The sequence below is a fragment of the Ambystoma mexicanum genome, chromosome 10, assembly GCF_040938575.1.
Source record: "Ambystoma mexicanum isolate Mex_15411 chromosome 10, UKY_AmexF1_1, whole genome shotgun sequence".
In the NCBI taxonomy this organism is placed as follows: domain Eukaryota; kingdom Metazoa; phylum Chordata; class Amphibia; order Caudata; family Ambystomatidae; genus Ambystoma; species Ambystoma mexicanum.
In genome coordinates this window covers 1014517210-1014537843 of record NC_090932.1, presented here as the reverse complement: position 1 = coordinate 1014537843, position 20634 = coordinate 1014517210, and the positions used below count along the sequence as shown (strand labels likewise).

Below are 20634 nucleotides of genomic sequence, written 5' to 3'. Positions count from 1 at the left end.
TTGAAGGCCTTGCAAATTTCTTTGATTTGGAGTCCCGCTTTGGTCAGAGGTCGTGAAGAGGCTTTCGATCTGTCTCTTACTGGATCCAATACAGTGTTCATATCCCCCCCCCAGATTATGGTAGCTGGGTCCTGCATGGAGAGCTGGGTGAACACCCATCCAAAATTGTCTGGGCCATCTGTGTTTGGAGCGTAGGAGTTCACAAGGGTCACTTTCTGGCCTGCTATTATGCCGCACACTAGGATCGCTCTCCCTTCTGCGTCTTTCGCTGTGCGTATCATGCGGAAGCTCAACCTCCTGTGGATGAGAATAGCGACTCCTCTGGAGTAAGTTGAGTAGGAGGAGTAGTATCTGTGACAGCCCCAACTCTTGGCCCATTGGTGGTCCTTCCCTGGGAGGAGGTGGGTTTCCTGGATCATCGCCACGTCAATTTCGTGACGTCTGAGGTATTGCAATATTTTCCTGGATTTAGCTGGAATGTTGCCGCCTCTTATGTTCCATGTTAGAACGTTGAATGGAAGGGGTATATCTTTCTATATGACCAGAGATCTTCACCTGAAAATGGCCGTAGTGTGGCGTCGGGGTGGGTTTTGCTGGAACTGGTGTTGAGGAGTTGGAACACAGCTTGACAAGACGACCCCAGCACCTGATTGGGAGGCGGAGAGCAGGGGGGTGGTTGAGAACTGGTGGCGCAGAACTTCCCTGATAAACTCTGAGGGCACCGGTCATGGGTAGCCCCCCAATGGCCCGTGGTGTTTCTCTCTTTGAGGTGGGCAACCCCCAACTGGCCCACAGGGAGAACCCTCAATAACCAAACAAAACGGAAGGCGAAACATGTGGATACCATGTCGCTGTGAGAACTTTACCCCCAAGGGACTCAGCTTAGAACAATAGAAACTAAACTGGTCGCTGAGTGAACTTTGGGGAATGAACTGGAGCTGTGCTAGGGGCGCCTGGGGCGTTCCAAGTATCCCTGCCCCGCGTTGTAAACAAGAAGAGTTGTACCTGTACTTATTGCAACTTATCGTGAGTTTGAAAGCCGGCTCTGGTCGCTCCGGTTTATGGTGGATTCCTGAGATTTCTGTCTCTTTGGGGCCTGGGGCGACCGGGGCTCGGATCAGGGCAGCCTATCTGGTCGAGAAACAAGCCTGCGTCTTCGGGCGATTGGAAAAAATTGACCCTCTCTCCTTGTTGTACTCTGAGACGTGCAGGATAGAGCATTGAGTAGGGGAATTGATTGGCTCTGAGTCTTTGTTTGATGGCGGTAAAGGATTTCCTCTGGGTTTGAACTGTAGGAGAGAAGTCTGGATAGATATGGATTTTGTCGCCATCATGGACCAGGTCACCCTTCTCTCTAGCTAGGCGTAATATAATGTCTCGGTCCTTATAGTTGAGCATCCTTGCGATGATAGGCCTAGGCGGCGCGCCGGGGGCAGGGCGGGCCGAAGAAATTCTGTGTGCTCTCTCTACGATGAAGACTTGAGACAGTGCCTCTCTACTGAAGAGTGACGTGCAGAGAGACTCCACAAACTCCTCCATTCTACCTTGTGGCTGCTGTTCCCTCACCCCGATGATTCTTATGTTATTTCTCCTTGAACGGCCTTCTAAGTCTTCGCATTTGGCCATTGTTATTTTCATTTGAGCTTCGAGCTGCGAGACTTTGGTTGAGAGGGTCGAGGCGCCATCGTCTAGGTTTGACACTCTTTGTTCGACCTCATTTAAGCGTTCTGAGTGTGTGTCCATGCGGTGTTGAAGGAGGTCGACCTTGGAGGCGAGGCCGTCCATTTTGTTGTTTAAATTTCCAATGCCAGCTTTCAATTCCAATAGGAGTTCTTTGATTTCAGATGAGTTACCCTCTGATTCCATCTGGGGTGAATTGCTGGAGGCAGGAGTTTGATCCTCACGATTAATGGGGGCTTTAGGAGTCGCACCCCCCTCAAAAGTTAACTTCCTCTGAGATTTGTCGCTTTTCCCCATTTCCAACGTGAATCAGGGGATCTTAGAGTGAGACCAGCAGTGCTTTACTGCGCTATGGGTGATCTTTGGACCCACCTGGATGGACCAGTTTGGGGGGGGTTTTCGGTTGTGTGGTGAGTCAGCTCCTCACTCTTGCGCTGTGTTTCGTGCGTTCTGCGAAGCACTCTGTGGGACCGATTTTGGCTGACCTGGGGGGGGGGAATATGCTGCACAGTGTGTTTGTGAGGAGCGCGTTGCTGAAGTCGCTGCGGGGGGATGGATAGTGCTGCTGTGATGGAGCTGCTTCGGCCCGGCAGCAGGGTGTGTGCGGAGAGGACCGTGCGGAGCAATCCGCCTTCGAGTTGGGTCCAGCACCTGCTTTAGAGTTAGGTAGGAGGGGGGGGCGGGCTCTATACCCCGTTATCCGATCACTCCGGAGCCCTTCATTGGGCCCACATTTCGCCACTCCGAGCCCCCATGTAGTAACTGTTCCGGAGTGCCACGGGAGGCACGACAAACCCTCCGGCCCGGCGCGGCGGGGGGGGCAAACGGGAGGGGGGGGCGGGCCGGCTCGGGAAGGCCCGACTCGCTCACGAAGCACGACCTCCCCCACCTCCGTACCTGCTGTCTCTGCGGCACGTCGCTGAGGATCTCCGCTGCAGGGGAGCTTCGCCGTGGGCTTGGGTGTCTCGCAGATAGGGGGGCGGGCGCCGGGGGAGCGGATGCTGGGCCTCCTCCTCTACCGAGCCTCAGCGGCCCACCACTGCGCCGACGGGCGAATCCCCCGATCCGGCCGCCCCTCCAGGCAAGGTCCGGGACGTCTCCGGGGTGGCCCCCAACAGGCACACCGTGGGCGGACCCCTCTCGGTCTCCCGGCACCCGCCGCGCCTCTTCGGTGGTCCGGAGCGCAGTCCTCGAGCCGGAGGGGGTGTGTGTGCAGGACCAGCCGCCGCCGGGGGTCGGGCCGGCCTCGCCGGTCACGGGGCCCGGGTCACGCTGGGTCCCGAACAGGTAGGGAATGGCCGATTTTCGCCGGGATTTCACTGGTAGGCTGCTGGGCAGGGTGGGCGGCCTGAAGCCGGGAAATTAAAGCTTTTAAGTACAGGGTGTGGGAGGATTGAGCAGGATTAATGCGGGCGCAACGGGAGCTCAGACCATGGCGGCCATCTTGGTTGGCCCTCTAGCGCCCTCAAGCACATACACCTTTATTGACATGGTGTCTAGCTTCTTCCATTTGAGGACAAAACCAGTTTGGACTTCTCCATATTTGTCTTTGATTTCATAAAAAATTATCTTTGCAGCTGTAAACAGTTCCATTAGGCTTCTCAACATACCCTTCATGGCAAACTGCAAAGATCCTGCAGTCACATAGCCCAAACTGTTGCCTCCACAATGCACAATATAAATATCTGGATGTTTAAAGTGAGTCATACTCTCACAGAATGGTAATAAGGTTACCCAGTTTAACCCACAATCTGCATACCACGAAACGTCAACTTCGTCTGATCCAATATTAGCAGAGATGCCACGAGATTCAGTGTAAACCTTCAATGAATAGATCAAAAAATCTCCCACCATCCATACACTCTGCTTCTTCATATCCACAGCCATCTTCGCTACACACAACAAAGAAAACACTTGCTACCTTATACTCCTCTAGACGTCAACAACTTCCCCAGACCCACAAAACCTGTTTGGCTAGACCCCTGATGTCCTCTTTCCATGCCAGATATCCTTGAAAGACTCAGATGGCATGTGCGGGTCCGCAGACTACCGCGGTGTCCGCAGACACCGCCGTACAGGCCAGCCCTTCAGCCTACACTGGCCACAACCACCACAATAGAATTAAAACATATAACAAATGTGTAAAATACACCATCTAATAACAAAACTCGCTCTGAACTACCCTACTTCCAATGTGGTCTGTGGACAGTAAAAGTGACTGCGGACTCGGCAGCACCTGCAATGCTTTTATTTACCTATAAAAACAGCTCCCTATCAACTGTTTTCCATTCCCCCACCCTTTCTAGGCCTTCTTTCAGCCACAAATAACCACAAATATGTTTTCCAGACTTTTTCCTCACTGTGCTATCCACGGATCCAATGTACTGACTATTTCAAATAATCGGACGCACCTCACGTTTTTGAACAGCCAATCACTGTGCGTCTTTGTTGTGCAAGGACACCAAGCCACCCCCCTGATTGGTCCAGGGTTGTCCGCAGACTCTGAATCAGGAAGTGAGTTCACGGAACAGACCCAGATATCACACATTTTTTTAAAACCTACTTTTTGGCAATTTTTAAAAAAAAACTACTGGACGGATTTACACCAGAAGCATGCTTTCGGGGCAAGGTGCCGCTCCTCGCGCAAGTTTGGTGAAAATCCGTCCAGCGGTTTGGGCTGTAGCCACAAGCAGAAATGTTTTTCCATTGTGTCTGAGGATTTAAACAAATGTGGGGCCTTCTATAACTTTGCCCCCCTGGATGAAACCACACCAAATTTCACAATCTGTGTGTGTGTGTGTGTGTGTATATTAATTCAGTGAAAAAGCATTAAAGCACTGTTCAGGTGAAACAATTTGATGCAATGAAACCCTTGAAATTTGGTGAAAAAACCTAAGTTGAAGGGATGTTAAGGTGGCGATTTAACGCCACACAACACTGTGCCACCTTAACTATGAGGCCTCCCATTGCGCAGCCCCTAAGCACACTGATGACACACCAAATGATGTATAACATCCCTTATGGCATCATGAGTGACATCACTGGTACAGCAGAACACATGTGCAAGAAAGAGAGATGCAACATTTGTTATGTAATTGTTTATTTGTAAAGCGCTTATACACATGTGAAGTGCTTCAAAGTGTGTTTCTACATGTTCGTTTGGATTCAGATTGGTTGGATTTTTCATTTATTGTTCCTGTGGTATGGCGAAGTATCCGGTAAGCTACCCACACATTTTACATTTCCCAGTATGTCGCACATATGCATTGACGTTGCACTGTGCCTGTCACCATGTGACTTTCACTGAGAGGCCACATTTTCATGCACCCCCACCTTGACATCTACATGTACAATGACTCCAACCAAGCACTGAATGAAGGGCAAGGTGTGTCCACATTCGGCAATACTTGCAACTTGTACAGCCCTTCCACTTAACCGTATTCTCAATCCAACCATCCTCGCTTGCTACAGGGCACTCTAAACTCACTCCGCCTAAACGTCTGAATATCAACTCATCTCCCAGCTAATGACCTAGCTGAGTATTTTGCTGTAAAACAACGTAAAATTAGAGACTCGCTCCTGACCTTCCTCACACTCCCTCCTCCTACATTCTACACTCTGCTTACTCTACCATCATCCTTTGCCTCTAGCTGCCACTTTAGTCACACTAATACTGAAGAAGTTCTATTTCTACTGATGAAAGGTAGCCCTTTTTGTGGCCCATCAGACCCTCTTGCTCCTCAACCAGTCAAGCCTATTGCCCTTTTAGTGGCCTCTCACCTCGCTGAACTCTTCAAAAACTGCCTGTTGACTACTCTTGCTTTTCTTCTATTTTTAAAACAGTGAGGATAAATGCGAGTCATAGATTAAAACATGTACTGAAATGCCAGCTTCAAACTCTTGCACTAAACTGATTAAATCTTTTGTCCATCCAGTACATTAGCTACTCTGGTCTGGACTACTATGTGTCCTCCCAACATGAGTGTTTTTTAACATTGTTGACGGTTGCTGGCTACCTGCCATAGCCTTTTGTATTTTACCTAGTGAAGGCCTTCCATTTGATTTATGACAGTTTTCTGCCATATGTAGATACATTCACTTTGTCAATTTCCCCTAATTCTGTGCGTTGTTTTCTTTGGTGGACAAGTACTAATTCAAGTACTTGCATGTCTTCTCTTCATCGGGAACTGTTTTTCGAACAGAGTAGTACTAAAGTATCTCATCATGGCGAGTCACTCTGTGTAACAATACCATGGTTCTAAATGCAAACTCCAACCATGCTTTGCAGCTAAAACCTCCCTTATATGCAGAAACACACTTTTTTTAATGTTGCATCTTTCTTGCATGTGGTGTGCTGTACCAGTGATGTCACTCATGATGCCATAAATGATGTCATAAGTGATATCAATGATGCCATTTCGGATGTCCTCTGTGTGCTAAAGGCCACGCATTGTGAGCTCATAGTTAAGGTGCACAGCTTCCAGCAGCTGCCGAATTTTTGTGGTGTTAAATTGGCACCTTAACGTCACTTCAAATAAATATTTGTCTCTGCATTTGAAAGGTTTGGTTTCATCAGATGTTTCACCTTAACTGTGCTTTAACTAATGTTTGGTCACTGAATTTCAAGGGTTTTGTTATACTATATCCCCCACCCTCTGTAATTCTATCTTATTTTTCTGATAATATACCAGAAGTCATATCATTTGTTATCAAAATCTGTTCCTGGGTTACGCAACATCAAGTGCCTCAGGTATTTTATTTTTTTGTCCACTAGATAAGAAGGGATTTGCAATGGTGTCCTGTGACGAGGAAGAGTGAAGTGGGGTTATTGGGAGACTGATGAGGAAGACTACATTTGTTTAATTTGGGACTGTGAGGAAGAAGAGTGAGGTGGGGTAGTTGGGGAACGAGGAGGAATATCGAGGCATAGTCAGTGGGGGATTGGACTAGGAAGAGTGAGTTGGTACACAAACCTTACACTTTATAAACACAGAACTCCGTTTAACGACTACCTGTGAATATTAACTTTTTTTTCTGCAAAACTAATACTCTGATCGAGGTCTATGAACGTTCTCGGAAGAGGGACATGCTGGTAAGAGATCTATATTCATGAAATGTATCTAATAAATGAGTAAACACTGTATTAATTGCACATTATTCACATGTAGTGAAAATACTCGTAACATGTGATATCCACTTTAGCCACTCATCTCGAATCTAGATGTCATACCCATACATCCCTCTTAATCTCTCTGTCCTTTATTGGATTGCAGATTCAATCTAGAAACAGAAAAAATTGTCAGCACACCCGAATTACATACACATTTCAAAATATTGCCTTTTTTCATTAGTCGCTAATCTCCAATCACATGTTTGAGTTTCATATATTGTTTAGATATTTGTCTTTGAGTATTGAGATCGAGAATTAACAAAAAAGGAGAGCTATGAAGACACTATGCGAATGGAGAACCAGATCAAATATTATTTTCCAAGGGTACCTTGTTTCTATCCCCCCACCCAAAACGAATTGAGAATTAATGATATTACAAATTATTCAGACGATACTGAGACGACGAAGAATAGCTTGAGCAACAATGCAGTTCGAGAACCACGTCCACACCCAATGACATAAAAACTGCATCTAAATCTTCCAACAACTTTATTTTATGTGAAGGGAGAATTTAAACACTACAAAAACATTGATAGTTGCACTCTCTTTTGGACAGTGCAATAATAACTGCTTGTAATGCAGGCTTATATCGAAGAATACAGCCTGTGTTCCAAGCATGCTCATTGGCTAGCGCCCCCTTCCAGGAACGTAATTTAAAAAAAGCAAAACTTACCTTTAGGTTATGCTACTCCACTGCACTATCCTTTGAAACTCTTTTTCATCTAAATATAAGCATAACAATGTTAGCACAACACCATCTTCTAAATGCAAGTACACAGTCTGAATTGGGAATCAGTTCTCAAACCAATACTCGTACGTCTTTTACTTTCAGAAAATAAACTGCTATAAAAAGATCTGATTTATTACAATTGATACTTCACATTTCTTTCATTATATACTCTGTTAGACAACTCCTGTGAATCGCAAAAATAGTGTGGCTTTATCTCTATGCAGACTGCCTCTTTGCCAAAACTGACAACCCTACTCAACCTCATTTTGACCCCTCACAACCACCCTTCAAACAAATCAAACATTAAACAATCCTTAAATCAACTTTCTAAACTTCTGTACGAAGAGAAAACTGATTGAGAAGAGTTTCTTCAGATCACCTGAAAACCTCATCCAATTGAACATTTTTGGAAACTAAACTTTTATTTAAAAAAAGATCTTTAGACCACCAGGGGTGCAGGCAGCATGGAACCTTAACGTTCAATCTCCCTTTCCCTCAACGAGAAATACCGATAATTGAGCGTTAACAATACACATTGTGTCACAGAAATAACACCATAGTTGTCGGAAGGGACACAAAGGCTGCTTGCCAAAAATCAACGTTATCCGCAGCTTGAACACAGGAGAAACACAGAGCAATCATTTACTGTCTTCATAGGCCTGAGCTCCGAACGACTGGGCGCGAGCGCCGCGTTACACAGGAAGCAACAGCACACAAGCCAACGCCTCACCCCACATTGCTTTCAGGGTGGCTGATTAATTTTGCATGGAAGGGCTGTTACTTTGCACTGCAGGAGTCCATTGGGGACAAAATGGGAAGTCTGTATAAGCACTGCGTGGCAAAGTCCACACTATGTGAAACCACCGCCCACTCTCAAGGCCTGGGCCATGAAGAATGGAAGGCATGTGCTGCGTGTCATGGAAAACAAACAGTAAGTGAGCCAGCGCTTCACTGTGAGAAATCTGAAATTGTCTCACCTGCTAGTCCCCGGGGGTTTCTGTCATCCACGTGGCCCGGACAGGGCCATCACTTTTGGATCCAGTTCCTAGGGGTAGACCAGTGCGGGAGGATCACCTGGTTGAGGGGTCTTCATGAAGCGGGAGTGGGACACCAGATGGTGAGATGCGGTATCCTCTTCCCTGTAACACCTTTACTGACTGAGTCCTTGGTATTTTTATTGAAGTAGGGGAAACCCCTCATAGCAGTAGAGCAGGATAGGCTTTTTGTTCTTTTACTGTAATAAATAGGTCTATGCCGCCTGTAAGGAAGGCATGGTATCAAACAGTGAAGACAGAGGGTGTTTATTGAACTTCAATGGGTTGGTTAAACGCCTATCTAAACCTAAATCTAAAGAAAATAATTTTTTAATTTTTCTTTTTATATACATTCATTGCTACATAGAAATGCTTGTACACAGTCCATTATGGCCTATGAGCCATTCCATTGTGTAGTTCCTCTACCTCACTTTGGACCTTTATGGATGGCCCCAACCAATGAGGTGGCAGGGCTTATGCTCCGCCCAGTCAGCCATCTTCAGATTTTTCACCGCAGTCTAACTGACACAGGGAATCCTCAAGCTCTCTGAGCTTTTTTGATTTTTTCTTCTATTTCCTCAGCAGTTTATATTTTTAAATATACCCTACTACATTCCCCTGGCTAGGGGCTATCTCCTCTGGTTTTTGGGGCTTCAAGAAACTTTATTTTGACCCTGAATTCGTTGAGTGAACTTTCTCTTCAGATGGCTGAACTTCAGGCTACCAAGAAGCCTTCCCGGTTCAGGGATTGCATGAGGTGCAGGAGAAAGGTGGTTTACATGAAAGACCCCCATGATCACTGCATATACTTTCTATATCCTCATGACATCCAGAAATGTCACATTTGTAAGTCTTTTTCGACTAAGACCCTACAAGACAGGCATAGAAGATTTCTTCTGCATTTGGAAGCCAAGGGGCTTTCTTCTGATGAGGAATCTGCGAAAACAGTCCCTGTTTACTCCAGCAAAGCATCTGCGAGGCAAACATCTAAAAGAAAGGGCCTCTTCAGTGGAATGGAGTTCCTCTCCCACTCCCAAGAGTAAGTGGAAGCTAGAAATTATACCTTTCCTCCCTCCCCTGGACTCTACAAGCCATAAGATTAAGCTTTCTATGGCAGAAACTACCTCCAAAGGTAAGGAGGAGTTTGCAAAAAACCGGGGGCGGGGGGCATTCGTCCACGGAGATGCTGTCTATGAGCGGCAGTAAAGATAGAGGCCCGTCGTCCACCAAGCCGTTGACGAAACCCTCATCGATGACCACCATGCGGCAAACCACATCGTCTATGACTAAGTCCTCATCGGCGAGTTTATCGTCCACGAAGCAATCATCGACAAAGGAAGCTCATCACTCGTCCACGAAGCACTTGTCCACGAGACATTCGTCCACGAAGTACTCATCGACGGATAAGGGCAAGCTTCCGTCTACGGAATCTTCATCTACGTAACCGCTGTCGTCAACAAAATCTTCGACCACGGCTCCGTCGACGGCACCGCAAGCTTCTTTACCGACAGAAGAAATAGGGCCCAGAACACCCCTCGCTGACGCCACTGTTCACCATCCAATGAAGACAGTCTTCCTGAGTCTATGGAGGCACCGCCTCATTTTGTAGAAACTCTTGAACCACAGGGAACACAATTATCTCCCTTATGAGAAATGCCAGAGATCCCTGACGTCATCCTGCAGGAGAAGTTTTCAGACACTGAGTTTGTTGAACAGCATTGTCTTACACCTAAGGAACACAGCCCTCCTTGGCAACCTACTACAGAGGTGCCTGCTGATCCTTATGGCCCTGTACTCATGTTATCAATGCAAAGGATCATTGAGCAGTTCAACAGACGTCAAAATGAAAAGAGCAAGTCAGCTGTACCGAGGGAGCCAAGCTTCCCGCAGAGGGATCTTTCACCTCGACAAAACACGCTGAGACATTTGCCTCCCAGGAGTAGGCCACAGAAAAGAGAGCGTTCACCTGAGCCACTGCGCAGGTCTAGAAGCAGGACACTCAGTGCTTCACCGACAAGGGTCCCTTCTCCAGTTTCGTCACATAGGACAAGATCTCCAGCTAGAGATCCAACTATTGTACCATCCTATGTTTCGGTCTCAGACTGGCAGGAAGATCCTTTCAGAGATTTTTCGGAACTGTAAGAAGGCGAGATCACGCCAGAGCCTGATACTAGCGAATGGGACGATTACATTGTTGAGAAGCCCAGGAAGAAAGATTCTCCAGGTGGCTCGTCACCACCAAATTATCTAGTATCATTTCATACTATTATCGGCAAAGCCGCTGAATTGTTCCAGTTACAGGTCACATCGGAGGAGGAGAAGTCGGTGCTCTATGAAACATGTAGGAGAACTGTTACTACCATTCCTCTCCTCAACACCATTTGGGAGTCCGGATCCAAGATATTGGCCACACCTTTGTCCACTCTGGCTCTAGTTTTCAGGCCTGAGAAAAAATACAAGGCTCCTGAGTCTGCACCTCTTTGTCTATGAGGTCATACAAAACCGGACTAGGCCATCACAGTAGCAGCTAGGAAAAAGTTGACCAATCCAGCATCACCTCTATCGGCCCCACCGGACAAAGACGGTCGTAAGCTAGAAGCTATGGGCAGGAAAGTGTCTGCATCAACATTGCTTACCATTAGAGCGGGCAATGCGCTGGCTATGACAGCGAGATTTGACCGCAAGCTTTGGCTCCGCATGTCCAAGCTAACCTAACAGCTACCTGTAGAACTCCAGGAGGAAGCCAGGTCGATTATCGCTGATGGGGAAGCAGCTTCGGATCACATGATTGACGCAGCAGTTGATGTGGCGGAGTCAGGTTTCAGGCAGATGGCCCACGGCACAGTGCTGTGAAGACAGGCCTGGATGAAGGCTACCAATTACAGACCGGAGGTCCAAGCTCAGATTTTGGACATGCCCTTCGATGGTCAAGAACTCTTCGGGAAAAAGATTGATGACCACCTCAAGGGAATCAAGACGGACACGGCACGTGCCATCAGCTCTTTGAAAGATAAAGACAAGGACCGCCAGTCTTTTCATCCTTTTCGAGGTTCAGCCTCAAAGTACAGGAGTTTTAACCATTCCTCCTATGGTCAGAAGTCGCAAGGTAATTCATACCTGGACACCAAGTACCAGTCTTCCAACAAGTACGCCCAGAGAGGGAGGCGGGGCTCCGCTCAAGGGAAGTCGCAGAACAAACAAAACTGACAGTCCAGCTCCTCCCCCTCAATGTCACAACCCGGTGGGGGGAAGGGTGAGCCAGTTCTTTCAACGCTGGCAGTCAATAACATCAGACAAATGGGTGTTACAGTTGGTCCGCGAGGGACACATCTTGGAATTTCTAGACCAGCGCCCTTCCCTGCCCCCGACTCCACGCAGGGTGCATATGTTAAAACAAGTCATGTCTGAAATCCAAAAGCTGCTCTACAAAGCAGCGATAGAGCCAGCACCTTTCTCCCTAAGGGGAAAGGGTTTCTACTCGCGTTTCTTCCTCATCAAGAAGAAGAATGGTCAATGGCGACCCATCTTGGACCTGAGAGCGCTGAACAAGTATATCAAACGCATCAAATTCAAGATGATAACCTTGCAAGGAGTGCTCCCTTGGCTAAACATGCACAATGTTTTAGCCACTCTAGACTTGGAGGACGCATACTTCTTCGTACCTATCCACCCAGCACACAGAAAATTCCTCAGGTTCACAGTGGGCGATCTTCATTTTCAATTTCGAGTGCTCCCGTTCCGTGTGAGATCAGAACCGAGAGTGTTTACAAGATGCCTGGCACCAGTAGCTGCAAAACTCAGGAGGACAGGAACAGAAGTCTTTCCATATCTGGACGACTGGTTGATAAGAGAAAGTTCCGCCTCAAGCTCTTGCTTGGCAGTTTCAAAGACAAGTCTTCTAAAAGGGTTAGGTTTCTCCATAAACAATGCAAAGTCCTGCCAAGTTCCCAGCAAGACAGTTTCTTTCCTGGGAGCCGAACTCGATACCAACATTCCCAGGGTGAGACCGTCAGCAGAAAGAGCTGCAGCTAATCTCCGCTTGACCTTGTGGTTCTTAGGGAGAGAGACAACATCGGTGCGCTCTTACAAGTCCCTCCTGGGCATGATGTCCTCATGTATATTCCTCATACCAAATTGCAGGCTTTGCATGAGGCCTGTCCAGGAGGCACTGGACCACCAATGGAAAAAAGCTCTCGGCTCTTGGGAGGACATTGTCTATATTCCAACAACGCTGCACAAGGCTCTTCGATGGTGGAACGCCCCGCAGAACCTTTTACAAGGGATGCCGTTTCAGGCACCAACGTCGACCCTTCTCTTGAGGACGGACGCATCTCTTTCGGACTGGGGCGCTCATCTTGCGGACCTACAAACCAAGGGCTCTTGGTCAACCCAGGAGTCCCAACTCCACATCAATGTGTTGGAACTCAGGGCCATACGGTGGGCACTGGAAGCTTTCCTTCCTGTAGTAGCGGGGCAAGTGCTCACTGTCCAGACAGACAACAGGACCTCCATGCACTACACAAACAAGCAAGGAGGTACGAGGTCAGAGATCTTATCTCAAGAAGCTCAACTACTATGGGCATGGGCCTTGCATCACGGAGTCCAAATCAAGGCGTAACACCTTAAGGGAGTGGACAATGTCGTAGCGGACAAACTGAGCAGGGACTACACGTCTTCTCATGAGTGGGAGCTGGAGGAAGAGAAAGCCCAACGGATCTTCGTCTTATGGGGCCATCCACATCTCAATCTTTTTGCCAATAGGGCCAACAAGAAATGCAGAAGGTTCGCCTCCAGGTACCCAGAGAGTCAGTCAGTAGGAGATGCTTTCTCAGTGGATTGGACAGGGAAATTCCTATATGCCTTTCCCCCCTTTCCCCTCATTTCCAGGATACTACGCAGACTGAAAGAGCAGGAGTGTTCTATGATCCTAATTGCACCGGACTGGGCACGACGGGTCTGGTACTCGACCCGACAGCACTTATCCCGATGGCCTCAAAGCGCATCAGTATCTATTGATACAACAGAACCGCAAGGTCCTCCACCACGATCCGGCGAGCCTGTCTCTCAAGGCATGGTTCCTGAGCAGCGTAAACTGATGAATCTCATTCTGCCTGCGGAATGCTGGGATATAATCAGGGCCTCAAGGGCTCCTTCTACACGCATCACCTACACTAGGAAATGGACTTGTTTTCCCAAGTGGTGTGAAACGTATGCTAATGATTCACTCACCGCTTTGGTTGAGCAAGTACTTTCTTACTTATTACACGTAGCCAAAGCAGGACTTTCACTGTCTTCGATCAAGGTCCACCTATCAGCCATTATGGCATACACAATGGCACCGGAGACACAGTTCTTGTTCTCCCTGCCAGCTGTCAAGGTCCTCTTGAAAGGTCTTTTGCGTACATACCCATCTACGCCCACGCCGGTTCCAACCTGGAGTTTGAATACTGTGCTAACAGCCCTCATGGAGCCTCCTTACGAGCTCATCCACAGGTGCGACATAAAATTCTTGTCTTGGAATACCGCTTTCTTGATAGCCATTACTTCGGCCAGGAGGATCAGTGAGTTACAAGCATTATCTTCTGGACCTCCCTTCACCTTGTTCCATAAGGACCGTGTCATTTTAAGTAAGAAGGTAGTATCGGAAATGACGTTCACAGAACACATTGTCCTGCCAACTTTCTTCCAGAATCATTCTTCGGAAGCAGAATGAACATTGCATTCTCTGGACGTAGCAAGAGTATTAAAGTTTTATTTGCAAAGAACTAAGGAGTTCTGTTCTTCTAATAGACTGTTCATCGCTTACTCGGGCCACATAAAGGGCCAGCATATTTCCAAACAAGGTCTGGCACGCTGGGTTTCTTCTTGCATCACCCACAGCCATCGAACAAAAGGCGACCCCCTTCTCAAACCACCCTCCGTGCACTCAACCAGAGGGAGAGCGGCGCCAACAGCTTTCCACACAGGGGTGGCCTTGAAGAACATATGCAGAGCCGCCACATGGAGCACTCTGTACAAACACTACTGCCTGGCTGAAGATACCAACAAAGAAACTGCAGTGGGACAGGCAATGCTCCGCCACCTCTTTGCATAAGGTAGGACCAGCCTCCTTTTCCCACCTTTCCCGGAGTATGTAACCGTTGTGTTGCTGCATGGTAAAGGTTTGATCTGTTATGTTTTTCTGTATTTATGCATACATGTATATGATGGTGGCATGTTTTTTAACTGCTTGGTATTCTATTCAAGCATCTGAATCTATGAAAGATCCAATTCTGGAGAAGTCTTAGTTACTTACGTGTAACTGTATTTCTCCAGCATTGGGATCTTTCATAGATTCACATGCGCCCACCCGCCTCCCCTGAGAGGCTGCTCCTACACTCAGCACCCATCATACTGTAGTTCCTACTGTTCAAAATCTGAAGATGGCTGACTGGGGCGGAGCATAAGCCCTGCCACCTCATTGGTTGGGGCCATAAAGGACCAAAGTGAGGTGGAGGGACTACACAATGGAATGGCTCATAGGCCATAATGGACTGTGTACATGCATTTCTATGTAGCAATGAATGTATATTAAAAAATATGTATACATATATATATATTTAATAATTATTCATCACCGAGGATTTCCAGTCTGACGACGGGGAATATTCAAGCATCTGAATCTATGAAAGATACCAATGCTGGAGAAATACAGTTACAGGTAAGTAACAAAGACTTTCATCATACGCATGGTGATTTCTATACCACCAAATATCTTCCCACTGGAAGTCGCACCACATATACTTTGAACTAGAAATGGGAAAAAATACATCAACGTTCCGGGACTTGCAGTGAGATCCCCAGCTCATCTGCTATATGTTCCAACTAAGCAATTATTTGCTCCATTCCCTGCAATACATGTGCACACCCTCTCCATTCCCACACTTCTGACAGTGTTTTGGAAGATGCTACCAAATCTCTCTATAAACAGAAAAGGTCACTCAGCCAATATGCTTTTCATTGTTTATTATTAATGTGGGTTGGCGTGTGTCTCTCCCTGTACTTATCCTGCCCCCATTCACTAAAATCCACTGCTTGTTTCTCACCTGAATGTCCCTTTGTTCTTTTTGTCCTCTTAGATAACTGTTAACCTGGAGGAAGCACATCGGTGGTTCAAAGTCAAATTTGACAGCCTAAAACAAGAGCTGATGGAAAGCAGGCAGCGCAGCACCCCGTCACACAGCGAGTTAGGTTTAGGAGAGAAGGAGGTCATGCAGGATGAGAGCGATGTCTCCCTGAGCCTATCAAGTCTAGAAGCAAAGGTAAAGTATGGGCAGGAAAAGTGGCAGAGATTTTCTAGAATACAAATAAATCACACACACTGTACTTTTAGGGTACAACTGCTGGAGATGAGCCCCCCCACCCATTGTAAGCTTGCACTACTTGCCCAAAGGATTTTCAGTAATTATCCTGGGAGGAGAGACACATTGAACACTCTGGAATGGGTTAATCAATCCATGGTACAGAGAAATATGCCGCACACAGGTGGATTGGTGTGCCAACTCTGCAGGACATGCTGTACAGTATAATTGGTGTAATGGACTAGACAGAGACCCTGGGCACTGCAGGTGTAGAGTATAATTCCTAGAGAAAAGAAAGGCTGCTCCTATTGTGGGTTTGGATTACTCATATGGAGGACGGATTCGAGAGCACAAAGAGACTTGGTACACAATGCTAGAAATGGGGATCTGGGACCAAAGAGCGACCAAGTGCACCGCAGGCCTGGAGTATCAGTCCCGAGAAGAGACCCTTTATGCTGCACAATCCCACTCTGTGGGCAAATTGAGAAACCTTGCAGTATTCAAAGTCCAAAATTAAAGACCCCCAAAACAGTCCGCACATTATGCTGGGGGTCAGAGAAAGCCTGTGCACACTGTAGGTATGGGGTGTCACTCTAGAGACAGAAGCACCATGCTCACAGTAGGATTCATTCTTTGATCTAGGGACAGAAGCGCACCCCATACAATTAACACCTCTTTTGGTGTTTTCATCACCTCCTTCAGAAGACTCCTAACAACTGGCAAATCTTGAGAACCTTTAGCCTCTCTGCTTGGATTGTTGTTCCGCTATCCTCCATCTTCTCCTTAGTTAGAGGAATTAAGACTGTCTGAGGTGGTACTATCACAAAAGTTACCACACTTAAAAACCTCTGATTTCCTCTCTGAATGGATGTGGTGGGTGTGGGTGATCTCTGTATTTTCAGATGTCTTTTTTTTCTACCTCTTCTATTCCAAGGCTTCTGTCCCCAGTCGACAGCATTTTGTTTTGAGTCTCCCTCTACCACTAGACTAGGTAATGCTGACCCTGGTCATTACAGAACCTTTCAAAACACCTTCACCACTGATCTTGATTGGATGCTACTTGGCTTTCGATATGCTCCTGAAGATGCCTCTTTGCTCTGTGATTGGGTGTCCCTGACTTCCTTTTTGCCCCTCGGTCTGCCTCTGTTGAAACCAAAATCAGAATTCAAGCAGGTAAAAAAGGAGCAATTAAAGTATTCTTTCAGACTGCATTGAGTAGCCTTCAGGTTGGGTTGGTGATTCCGCAAGTTGGTCCTCTCACGAGCAACTCTGAAGGTAACAAGGGGGGGCCTGGTGGCATAAAACATTCTGCATAACTGTGGACCTACAAAGTAAGGATGGAGCATACCCGTTGGTTAATCGATAATCCGAGGGCACGCTTTTACAGTTAAACCTTCTTGCCATTTTGCCATATTACTTTCCTTGATAGTTTTCCTCATTCTCTCCTGGCAAAGATGGTCATTCTGCAGGTGGAAAACAAGATATTCATGATTTATGCCAGAAATAATAGGGATGGCTGAGCACTGCTTCACATCGCCAGGCTTCCTGACAGTGAATGTGTGGGTGAGATTGGTTTAGCATTGCATGATGTCCAAATGCTGGATACCAAAAACACTCAGCAGGCATACCATGAGCCTCATTACGACCCTGGCGGTATGGAGTGAACGGCGCCGTAAAAGGTGCTGGCGCTGTTCACTCCGTACCGCCGCATTACGAGTTCCCCTCGCGGGACACGGTAAGCACGCCTGGGAAAACCAGGCGTGCTTAAAGGGTCCCGCGAGGGGAAGAGGGAGCAAACAACGGGCCATCTCGTAATGGCCCGTTGTTTGCTCCCTCTCCCATTCTCATTCAGCCCTATGGGGGCTGAAATGGGAATGGGGAAGGACCGTGTCTGGGTCCTTAGAGGGAGGAACTACCGGGCCTTCCGAACTCAGAATGACCCGGTAAGTCCTTATTCCGAGGACCCGGACCCCGATGCAATTTCGGCGGCGGCCATGCTGCCAAACTCGTAATGAGGGCCCATAAGTTAGAATTACATAAAATGTTGCCATCAAGCAATCCCAGTTATATACATTTTTCTCCAGTCAGAACTGCAGCTATGTAAAGTCATTCTCCTATGATTCTGGGATCGTCTATTTGTAACACCTTTTTCTGCATTGGCAGGAGTAATTCCTTTTAATGTTCCCCTCATTTCCATTTCTGCCCAAGATTGCGGTATCCTATTGGTTTGATTCATTTTTTGAGTTTTAACTTGTTGGACCTGGCTATGCCCCTCAATCCCTGCTCTCAGCGCAAGAGTTGGGGTGCCTCATTTCTCAGCAGCAGCGATCAGGCTAAAACGGTGTCTTCAATAACTGAGTTTGGCTAAAAGTCAAATCTGTGGCCATCTGGAGCTTTCCAGAGGCAACCTCAAAATTCATAATGATACTCGGCACACCCCATAAAAAGGACTGCTCCTATATCCTGTTCTTTTACATTCATGGATTGTTTCTGGGTGATCTTGTCATGGGTGCCTGTAGTGTTACTAGCAGCTGAAGACCAGAGTCGACAGATTTTGTTAGCAATGTGATGCAGAGAGTTTTGGTAGACTATCTACCCGTTGTTCCTTGTGCACTCAGTGTTTGGAACAGATCCTCTGTGCCGATCGTTCATTCAAGAGCAGTCCACATGTGCTCGCTGTTTGGAAAACAACTTAACATGTTTTCATTGAGCAATAAACCCCAACAAGTGGGGGTGTTACCGACACATTATCAGACCCGCAGGGGTTTATTGCTAATAGCATTCCGACACATTGTACCAGGATGCTAATCGTTTTTTTTTTCTTCAAGTTGAGAAGCGACATGTTTGCCGTTTCTCAACTTGTAAACAAAAAAATACAAACCAAGATGGCCACAATGGAGAAGGGAACTACACATAGGGCCGCATTCCGAGTATGGTGGTAGTCATGGCGCTATTTGTGCCATGACTACCTCCCATACCGGTACCGACTCCAACTTGTTTCAATGGGGACATACCGGTGTAGTCCGACCTTTGCGGGACCGGTAAATCCCCATTGAAGAAGCCATTCCCCATTCCCATTTGAGCCCCGATAGGGCTCAATGGGAATGGGGAAGGTGCTAATAACGGTACCGCAAATTGTGGTACCAGTATTAGCTTCAAGGTCCCTTAACGGGTCCCGTCCATAACGCCTTGTCAGACCAGGCGTTAAAGGAGGGACCCGCTAAGGGACCTCTTAGTAGGGCGGTAAGGGATTACTGGCACCGGTCTCCTTAGCGGTGCCCGGCATCCCTTACCGCCCTACTCGTAATGAGGCCCATAGTGTCTTCCCCCTTTCCCTGACAGCCATTGTCGCAACGAATATGCAACAGTGAGGCACAACGAAACGCCAGGTAAGTGGGGTGGGTGATGGATGCGGAATTTGCGGTGGGGGTACGAGGTGAAGGGGAGCGTGGCACACTTGCCTGAATCCCCGGCAGGGAAGATGGCGGCAGCCTCCTGCATCTGAGGATGCTCGGAGCTGGGGATTTATCTCGTCCTCTATGTCCTCTCCATCTCTCTGCAATCTGTGTAAAGGGCTTTTACATCCTCCACTTCTTTGTCTGTTGATCTGCTGATGGTACTTCTCCAGTCTCCCCGCTCTCTCTCCCTAGATGGTATTGAATCTCCTTCAATCTGTTCACAGCTCTCTCCTTTTCTGATGGACCACCTCCTCTACTCCCCAAAAACCCTTCTCCCAATGACACCTCTTTCTCCTAACCTCCTGCTCTCCTCTGAGTAGTTCAATTTCTAATGGATTCCTTTCTCCCACATCTACATTAATCATATCCCAACTCAGCTGCTCCTTAGAAACATTTGCGCATCCAGGGGGCATAGAACAGCTCCACGTCTGCTCCGCCTGACACCTCTACGTGCCCCCACTGGACATGACCTCTGGGTCAGTATATATTGTAGCATTGCGCCCTGTGAGAAAAGAGATTTCAATCAAGGGGCGCGGAGGGGAGGTCAGAAGGAAAAGAAACACAGCACGAGGTCCTTCTCAGCAGACAGTTCCTCTCGTCTTCACTCTTCTTCCTTCTCGAAGAAGAGGAGTCATCACTCCAAGGAATCTCCCGGAAGCGGCCCCATGGGTACAGTTTCTCACCCGATCCTTTGCCACGGAGGAATGGGAAGCCTGTAGAGAAAAAATTCTAGTAATATTTGCCAATGCCCCAGCATGGACCGGCTCAGCCCTGTCTGGGCCCTCCACGCCTGTGAGGACCACATGAAGGACTATAACTGCACGTCTAAGGGCTCGGACCATCTCCTTTGGCTGTACACCCATCGCTGTGCCACCCGCAGGCATCGAGGTCTTGGCCTATGTCGTTGCCAGACCTGCTCTTAAATATATCTGCTTCCTATGGGGACATTTATGTCAGGAAAGGGCCAAATCTTCAATGTGGCTGGTGAACCAATTCCTTTCGGGATGGAAACACTTTGTCCTAAAGAGGAATGTGTCTTCTTCATAGAGGGTGAGAGTTTGTTGGTGGCTTCAGCGCTACAAGAAGCCAGTGGCCTTCACACTTCTCTGGAGTTGAATATTCTACTGATAAACTCCACGCCTCTTTACAGCGCCTAATGGCCAAGGTGGTTGACACAATAGGGATATCAGCCCCACCCAGACCTAAGGTTCAATTTGAACAG

At 47.5% G+C, this 20634-nt stretch overlaps 1 protein-coding gene across 1 annotated transcript in view; it reads left to right on the top strand.

Moving 5' to 3' along the window:
- The window catches only part of CCDC150 (coiled-coil domain containing 150), a 917521-nt gene that overhangs the window by 882093 nt on the left and 14794 nt on the right, over positions 1 to 20634 (top strand). Inside the window, exon 27 of the mRNA XM_069618819.1 lies at positions 15733 to 15915. Within this exon, the coding sequence (XP_069474920.1) occupies positions 15733 to 15915 (183 nt within the window). The remainder of the gene's footprint in view (positions 1 to 15732; positions 15916 to 20634) is intronic.